Raw genomic sequence first — 8,017 nt, 5'->3', positions numbered from 1 at the left:
AGCCCCTTTGAGATGCTGATGGAAGCTGTGGCCTTTCTCCCACAGAAGGGAACGTAGAGACGAACAAAATGTTGCGATTCTTTCCAGAGAGATTCTTACACTCCCTGAAGCTCATCCATGTATCCCCTAATTTCCAGGAATTTCAAGTTGCTCTAGCGACAGAGGCGCCTACTAAGTGTCAGATTCTTTTTAGACATTATCTCATTCAATGAGTTAGGGATTACTTTCATTTTATGGACAAGGAGGTTGATTTTCAAAGAGCAGAAGTTCACTGGCCGGTTCTTATATAGCTACTAAGTAACACATCTGAGACTGGGATTTCTTTTTTTTCTCCACTCTCGGGCCAATAGTCTTTCGATGACGGTACTGCCTTCTAGAGAAAAGACACAGTGCTGTAATAAAAGTAACATTACAATAAATAAAAATGAAACTAGCAAATGACAAAAATAATAACAAAGTTCTATTGAATCACAATGGGGACACACATTAATTCTGATTGTGGAGAGGAAACATTCCGCTTGGAGGAGGTAATATTTGAGCTAACCCTGAGGAATTTTAACAGAGAAAATTAGGGTGGGTTACAACATAAGCACAGTGTCTGGCACATATTAAAGGCTCAGTAAATGTTTGCTGAATAAACAATTTTTGTAAATAGTCTCTCCTATCAGCTCTGTGTTTTAGGGAACATAAATCTGGCAACGGGATGAAGAATGGATTAGAGAGCAAGGGGCCTTTGGAAAGACAGGCCAGTTGGTGGGTTGTAGTAAGAATCATGACTAGAGGGAATGAAAGGCTGATTTAGCACAGTGGCTGTGCTCATGGGAAGGAGGGCGCTGCTGGGAGAAGCACCATAGAAAGTAGAGCTGATTGGATTCTCAGGGTGAGAAAGGGGGAGGAGTTGGAGATGACTTTGAGCTTTCAAGTCTGGATGACTGAGAGGGTGATGATACCATTAACTCAGATGGGGAATACAGGAAGGGAAGCAGATTTAGGGGAAGATAATAAGTTTGAAGCTGGCACTGTTGTCCCTCCATTTCCAGAATCTCCATCTAAGTCAGATCTCCTCCCCAGTCTCAACAGAGGCCCAGCTCAGCCAGGAGCTAAGAATGGATGTCCTGGTTTGGATTCAGTCAGAGGAGAGAGAGCTATATATGTGCCCACAGGAGTCAAAACTGTATTTTCCATCCAGCCAAGAGAGTAGAGCTTTGACAGGTTTCAGGGTGGCTGAGCCAAGGAAGGAACATAGCATAGGATGGGAAAGAAGTTCAGACCTTCCAGTACATAGGATGAAATGATTTGGATGAGAAGGTGATTGGGAATGGTGGAGATGGAGATGGTGTTAAGATCCTGCCCAGGATCTAGGTGGTCTAAGGACTCTGCAGTCTGTGACGATGTTATAGACCCAGACTACTTAACACTACTGCACGGCTGCGCGGCGTTACACCTACAGATTAGATCAACCACGTAATCTCCCAGAAGACTTTGCCCGTCAGAGCACCCTTTTGCCACACCCTCTTAAAGCCCTGGTTTCTAAGGTTCTTTCCACCGGAAGCTATGACAGAAGGAAATGTCTGGGTGAGGAAGGGTAGTGGGTGAGGGGCCCAGGTTCCTGACACAGTACACGCAGGGAACGAAGAGCGAGAGCGCCATGTTGAAGCGACCACTGCCACTCAGATTCCTCTTGTTCCTGCAGCTGCCTTTGCTTGGGGTGGGGCACACCCCAGTGGTCCTCACGCCGCCTAATGGGAATGAAGGCATCACAGCTGGTGCGTAACCTGGGACTGGAATGGGTTGGTGATAAGGGAGGTTGTCGGAAGGGGCCATACAGAAATCTGGAACCTGCCACTGGACGTAACAAGGATGTGGACAGAGTTTAAGAGTGCTGTGGGGAGGGTGGGGGAAGGGTTTCCCTACCTCATGCTGCTGCTTCTTACGACCATCATTTCTTCTCTCCCCTCCCCCCACTTCATTTTCTCCCTGACCTAGATTTCTCCCTGACCTCTACGCTCCCTGGGACCTTCGCTACATCCACCCTGCCCCTCCCAGGGGTTCAGTGTTTTGTTTTCAATGTCGAGTATATGAACTGCACTTGGAACAGCAGCTCTGAGCCCCAGCCCACCAACCTGACGCTGCGCTATTGGTATGAGAAAGAAAGAGGGGATAGCACAGGGGTGGAAGAGGAGGTGGGCTGGATGTGAGAGACTGCATAGGAGCCAAGAAAGAGGTAGCCAGCACTGCAGGCTCTCCAACATTTTCTCATGGGGTAAGTCATAAGTCAGCTCAGAGCAGATGAGGATGGGCTGTGGATGTCTGTAGTACCCAAGTTTACCCCCGCGTTCCTCTTCCTTCCAACCCTTCTCTAGGTACAAGAACTCTAATGACAAAGTCCAAGAGTGTGGCCACTATCTCTTCTCTTCAGAGATCACTTCTGGCTGTTGGTTGCAAAAAAAGGAGATCCATCTCTATAAAACATTTGTCGTCCAGCTCCAGGACCCTCGGAAACCTAGGAGGCAGGCCATACAGACACTAAAACTGCAGGATCTGGGTAATTTGAAAGGGGGCTCAAGAGTCCAGGGATTGCGGGACATTGGAGTATATAGAGCCATGTTCCTTCACCGTTAGTGTACCTGGGCAGAAAGGAGGGGGTGCGGGTTTGGGAGGAGGGGAGGAGGAGGGATCAGGAGCACTATCTTCAGGATCCTGACTTGTCTAGGCCAGGGGAATGACCACACACACACACATATCTCCAGTGATTCCTTGGGCTCCGGAGAACCTAACTGTTCAAAAGCTGAGTGAATCCCAGCTGCAGCTGAACTGGAGCAACAGGCTCTTGGACCATTGTTTGGAGCACATGGTGCAGTACCGGAGCGACCGAGACCACAGCTGGACTGTGAGTGACTGGGGATGTGAACGTAGCAGCTAAGACCAAGCAAGTGGGGATAAAGGATTCAATCAGCCAAACAGGAGAGCCTGACCCCAAGCTCCTGTTCTCTGCCTTCCGGTTCTGTCCACCCTCTGCCTTCCTCCTACTCTTTCCTTAGCATCACCAAGTGAGTTTTCATTAGGGTTTCCCTACCCGCAGTCTTCCAAACACCAGACAGGCAAGTAAACCAAAGGAAGCCTTTAAGGGGACCTGGAGGCTGTGGCCGGTGTGGCTCAGTGGATTGCGTGCTGGCCTGCGAGCCAAAGGGTTGCCTGTTCAATTCTCAGCCAGGTTCCCAGTTGGGTGTGTACGAGAGTCAACCACACATCCACCTCGATGTTTCTCCCTCTCTTTCCTCCTCCCTCCCCCCTCTCTAAAAAGAAATAAAATCTTTTTTTAAAAGTGGGGGATCTGGAGAAAGGCATTAGGTGCTAGTCAGTGAAGGGAGCCATGAAGCTTGAGTCGTCAGAAGAGGAGGGAGGGACTGGGAAGAGCCAGAGGATGACGTGAGGGAGGGCCGGCCATTTTGATTCTCCCTTTTATAGACATCCACCTTTCCCTCACTCTCTTTCTCCCCAAGGAACAGTCAGTGGACCACAGACAAAGCTTCTCTCTGCCTAGTGTGGATGGGCAGAAACTCTACACATTTCGTGTTCGGAGCCGGTATAACCCACTCTGTGGAAGCTCTCCACATTGGAGTGAATGGAGCCAACCGATCCAGTGGGGCGGCCATACTTCAAAGGGTAAAATGGACTGCAACCCACGAGCGCAGCGCCGCAACCTTTCTAGCACCACTGTCTTTTGCTCTACCTCCTTATCCCTAACCTTCCGAATTTGGTGGCCCATCTCCCCTCGCTGTTCAACCCCAAACTCCAGGAAGCAGGGGTCGATGTGTTGTTAGGGTAGGGGGATGGGTTGAGAAGGAGTCGAAGGAGCGCTCAAAGGGGAGACAGCATGTATACGCTCTCCCTACAGCATTCCCAGGACGGTGGATTTGGCTTTGGAGCGACCAAATCTCAACCAAATGCCTCTGCCATTTACCGCCTCTTTGATCTCGGGCACGTCGCTAACCTCTTTGACTGTCTTTCCTCATCTGTAAAAATGGAGATACTAATTGGTCCCTCCTCTCAGGAGTTGTGAGGATAAAGCATATGGAAGGTGTTTAGCACAGTAGGTGGGGCTCTACCAATGTTGGCGCATCGCAGGGACGCGCCAAGCGTTAGGGCTCTTTTCCCTTTCCTCTTCTCCGTAGAGCCCCCGCCGTGGTTTGAAGTGGAAGCCGTGATCATCCCCCTTGGCTCCATGGGACTGATTATTATTAGCGTCCTCGGTATTGGCCTCATCTGCGTGTACTGCTGGCTGGAAAGGTGAGATTCGGGAATCCCAGGAAAAAGAGGCAGGGGTGGCTGGGGCTGGTAGAGGACGCTCCTGATTCCAGGGCCTCTAGAAGAAGAGGGCAGGACAGTGAGGAATGACGGGGAATCGGCCAAGTGGACCGGGGATGGAAGGAAGCTGCAGGCACGAGAACATGGAATCCCTTTATTCCATATGGGAGAACTGGGGGGAAAGGGTAATCAAAGAGCGTCGCCAATGTGCTCTTGCTCCCTTTCTCTCCCCCTGCCCAGGGTGATGCCCCGAATTCCTAACCTCAAGAGCCTAGAGGATCTGGTTACGGAATACCACGGCAACTTTTCGGTGAGAACATGGTCCTGGGCGGACTGCAGTCTGTCAACTGCCGACTTCCTGCAGGAAGACAGACAGAGTGTGGGGGGTGGGCGAAGGGGAGAGGGAGCCTGCACTAACTGTCAGTATGTGGCCGACCAATTGCGGGGTGGAGAAGGCAGAGAGAGACCCGCGGAAGAGCTGATTATAGATTGGCTCAGGCAGATGGAAACGGTGGTATTGGGAGCCCAGGAGTCTGTGTGTCCCTTCCATAATCACAGTGGTGAAGAGAGCGCTCCCTTGGCACAGAGCCTGGGTCTTTTATTTCCTGCCCGTTATTGACCCCTGACCTGGAGATATCTGTCTTTAGGCCTGGAGTGGCGTGTCTAAGGGCCTGGCGGAGAGCCTGCAGCCAGACTACAGCGAGCGGCTCTGCCACGTCAGTGAGATCCCCCCCAAAGGAGGGGCTCTCGGGGAGGGCCCTGGGGGCTCCCCCTGCAGCCAGCATAGCCCCTACTGGGCCCCCCCGCGTTAAACCTTGAAATCGAAAACCTGAGCCCTGATACCCTGGCAGAACTCCAGGGTCCCGGAGCCTAAACTGTACTAACATCCCCTTATCCAACCCGCCTGGGCCCAATTCTCCCCTAGCCTCACTGTGGCTGATTTTGAATTTTGTGGCCCCTCTTCCTGCCCCCCCCATTCAGTATCTACTCCTTAAGAATTGCCCGTTTGCCCTGTACATGTTTCTCATCTCCCGCAATCCGGCCCTTCCTCTTCACAGAATCCTCCCTCCCTCCCTCCCTCCGCCCTTCCCTCCCTGTTTCCATTTACCCTTCAGTTGTTCCCAAATCAATGAGAAATAAAGTTTCTGCTGATAATCATCAAGAATGTCTGTTGTTGGGGCAGGGGGCAGGGGAAACATGAGGTACAGTAAGAATGGGGGCCATGGCGCTGAGGGTAGGGAAGAGGAGCGCTAGACTCCAAAAAAAATGCAGTTCCAGAAATTCAACTTTTCTCTAAGGTGCCCTTCCGGGGTCCAGTTTAGAGTTAGGTTGACCACGTTGCCCCAATTCCCAATGAGTCTTCTACAGACCTCACCCAGGCTCTTCTCTCCTCATCCTTGCTCTGGGTTCCATTTCTGACCTCATAATCCCCCCACTGCAGCCTCTGGCCCCACCCCCTAGCGATGTTGGTTATCCACAACTGCTAACAGCTCTCTCCTGCCTTCCTGGCCTGGGCTTCCTCTGGCAATGTAATCCATCTGCCTCTCCAGTCACCCAACCCCATGGATTCCCCCAAGCCTCCAGAACACACCCCTTCTCCCTGACTCATCAGGCCTCTCTCTGAAGAGTAAGACCTTGACAGTATGTTCATCTACATCAAACATGGAGGTGAGGGTCAGTCATCACGGAGGAACTGGAGTCCGTGTGTAGGGTTGGGAAGGTTTGAGGGCAGTGGCGACCACAGGGACGGTCTAACCAGGGAAGGGTCATGTTCCCCATCCCATCTCTTCTCAGATAATCAGTGTTTTATTGTCAATACCAACTGCGCTGTTTGCCACTTGCTGACTTACGTCCGCAGTAAAGTGGGGTTGCCTAAAACAGGTGAGGAGTTTGGGGAGGGGTCTAATGACCAAGGGTCAGAAGCAGGAGGGTCATCTCTGGCCCATCTCTGGCCCCTGGGGCCTCCTGCTGGCAAGAAGAGAGGTCCTTGAATCCGCTTCTGGATAGGATTGCTGGTTCCTTTTGCCCCCACTCACCTTCCGGAGCTGCCCCAATTACCCCTGTGGCCTCCCTCCAGACACCATCGATTTGTGTGATACAGCGGGGACAATGAAGTTGTTCTTCCTGATGAAGATACCTGGAAACTATGCCAACAAATTCCTTACAGCTCGAAACACCTACTATGTTTGTAGGGTGGCACGTGGGACACCAGGTAGAGGCTGGGGAGCATTCCGCAGAGGTGGAGCAAGGCCCTCAGGGTGGATGGTGGATTTTGGCCTTAAAATAGGGCACCCTCAACCAGGTCCAAGTGACCGTGTCTGGTCAGCCTAAGAAGGGGCACTGCCTGTGACAATAGGTCACATTCACGCATACCATGTGTCCCCCCCAACCTGGATGTGAGGGGAGGAGATAAGGTCAACCAGCTCAGGGTAGTGTTGAGTGATAGGGTCCTGAAATCTTGGGCTTTGGAAGGGTGGAGCCTGGGCGACACGGACTGGGACTAGCACACTGCTGTATTCACAGGAACCCCACTGCAGAACGCCTACATAGCCTTTGTACCCCTCCTGAAGGATCCAGATCACACAATAATCGGTAAGGAGCGTGGCAGAGAAAGCGGGGAACGTACAGTTCCGCGTGTAGCTGGTGATGGAGAATATGGGGTGGGGCTGCTGTCATGCAGCGAGGAGGATCACAGGATCCTGCGAAAAGGGGAATAGGGTCCAGGTCCCCTTTAGGAGGGATGCTTAGCTCAAACCGGGTGGAATGGGTGTCATCCCCCCCTCCCCCCATTTCTCCGCCATCTTCTCAGTATATCTCCCTGTCGGCACTCGGTCATGTCCATCTTTCCCTTCTTCTTTTCTCTTGGAGCTGAGGCATCTTCAGACCACCCTTCAGGCTAACTTAAGGCCGGGTTGCTCCAAATGATCATTGGAGTAATGGGAGGGACACGGAGGGTAGGTGAGGTCACTCGTCCTCAGAGGCGGGGTGCCTTTTCCTGGTTTCCAGATGCCTTGCGCACACAATGCGACATACTGGAGAGGAGCCGACAGAAACTGCTTGGACTCCAAGAAGCAAAGAAAATCTCTAAAATGGAATCCACGGTGAACCTTTTAGTAAGATCCCCAAATGTAGTCTGTCCCGGCCCCCCCGCTTCCTTCCAAGCCAACTGGACTCCTCCACCACTGAGGAGGCCCTCTGGGACCCCTTTCCTTTCCAAATTCAACATCCATGCCCAAGCCCTGCCTTCCACCTCCTTTGTCCCGCCTTTGGCCCTAGTTTGCAGGGAGCTTCCTTGCACGAACCTCTGTATCTGATGGACCCTTTCCTTTTCCAGACCAAAAAGGGTGACGACAAGACTTCTCGCAAGGGACCGTTCCATAAGGCCAGGGTAGGCTTTGTCACTACAACGAAGCAGAAACCAAAACCAAATAAAGTGACCAAGTGAGAGCAGCAATACTAAGTATGAGATGACTGGAATTTAATGTGAGGTTCCTTTTTCAAGAGACCCCCTTCTCCCAGGAGTTGCAGGGAGGCTTAAGCACGTCCCAGGCACCCTGGAGGATCTGAGGGTGGATAGGAGTAGCAAGAGAGGGCTTGGGCGTGCACATGGGTGGGGGTGAGGGAAGAATGGGAAGCTTAGTACAATGAGCCTTTGAGGGACAGAGGGACCGAGTACGGGGGTGGGGTCTTTTCTGGTCAGACTGCCGAA

General features: G+C 52.0%; 2 protein-coding genes across 2 annotated transcripts; both read left to right on the top strand.

Annotated features, from left to right (window-relative positions):
- Positions 1 to 1,561: 1,561 nt before the first annotated feature.
- On the top strand, positions 1,562 to 5,383 carry IL2RG (interleukin 2 receptor subunit gamma). The gene is made up of 8 exons (XM_054574289.1): positions 1,562 to 1,766; positions 1,987 to 2,140; positions 2,364 to 2,545; positions 2,751 to 2,890; positions 3,504 to 3,666; positions 4,176 to 4,290; positions 4,549 to 4,618; positions 4,956 to 5,383. Exons 1-8 carry the CDS (start codon positions 1,649 to 1,651, stop codon positions 5,118 to 5,120), a joined length of 1,107 nt encoding a protein of 368 aa, XP_054430264.1. The 5' UTR covers positions 1,562 to 1,648; the 3' UTR covers positions 5,121 to 5,383.
- A 568-nt stretch (positions 5,384 to 5,951) lies between these two features.
- Positions 5,952 to 7,753, top strand: CUNHXorf65 (chromosome unknown CXorf65 homolog). The gene is made up of 6 exons (XM_054574235.1): positions 5,952 to 5,976; positions 6,103 to 6,189; positions 6,386 to 6,520; positions 6,832 to 6,900; positions 7,315 to 7,421; positions 7,643 to 7,753. The coding sequence occupies exons 1-6, from the start codon at positions 5,952 to 5,954 to the stop codon at positions 7,751 to 7,753; spliced, it is 534 nt and encodes a 177-aa protein (XP_054430210.1).
- The last annotated feature ends 264 nt before the right edge of the window (positions 7,754 to 8,017 follow it).

This window comes from Pteronotus mesoamericanus, unplaced genomic scaffold (assembly GCF_021234165.1).
Source record: "Pteronotus mesoamericanus isolate MK-2021 breed Mesoamerican mustached bat unplaced genomic scaffold, CSHL_Meso_final contig_256, whole genome shotgun sequence".
Lineage (NCBI taxonomy): Eukaryota > Metazoa > Chordata > Mammalia > Chiroptera > Mormoopidae > Pteronotus > Pteronotus mesoamericanus.
This window is presented reverse-complemented; position numbering and strand designations above follow the sequence as displayed.

Coding starts and splice junctions, on each gene's coding strand:
- CUNHXorf65 (XM_054574235.1), top strand. CDS start 5,952: ATGTTCATCTACATCAAACATGGAG. Junction 6,521..6,831: donor GGTGGCACGTGGGACACCAG/GTAGAGGCTGGG, acceptor CTGTATTCACAG/GAACCCCACTGCAGAACGCC. Junction 6,901..7,314: donor TCCAGATCACACAATAATCG/GTAAGGAGCGTG, acceptor CCTGGTTTCCAG/ATGCCTTGCGCACACAATGC.
- IL2RG (XM_054574289.1), top strand. CDS start 1,649: ATGTTGAAGCGACCACTGCCACTCAGATTCCTCTTGTTCCTGCAGCTG. Junction 2,141..2,363: donor AACCTGACGCTGCGCTATTG/GTATGAGAAAGA, acceptor ACCCTTCTCTAG/GTACAAGAACTCTAATGACA. Junction 2,891..3,503: donor ACCGAGACCACAGCTGGACT/GTGAGTGACTGG, acceptor TTTCTCCCCAAG/GAACAGTCAGTGGACCACAG.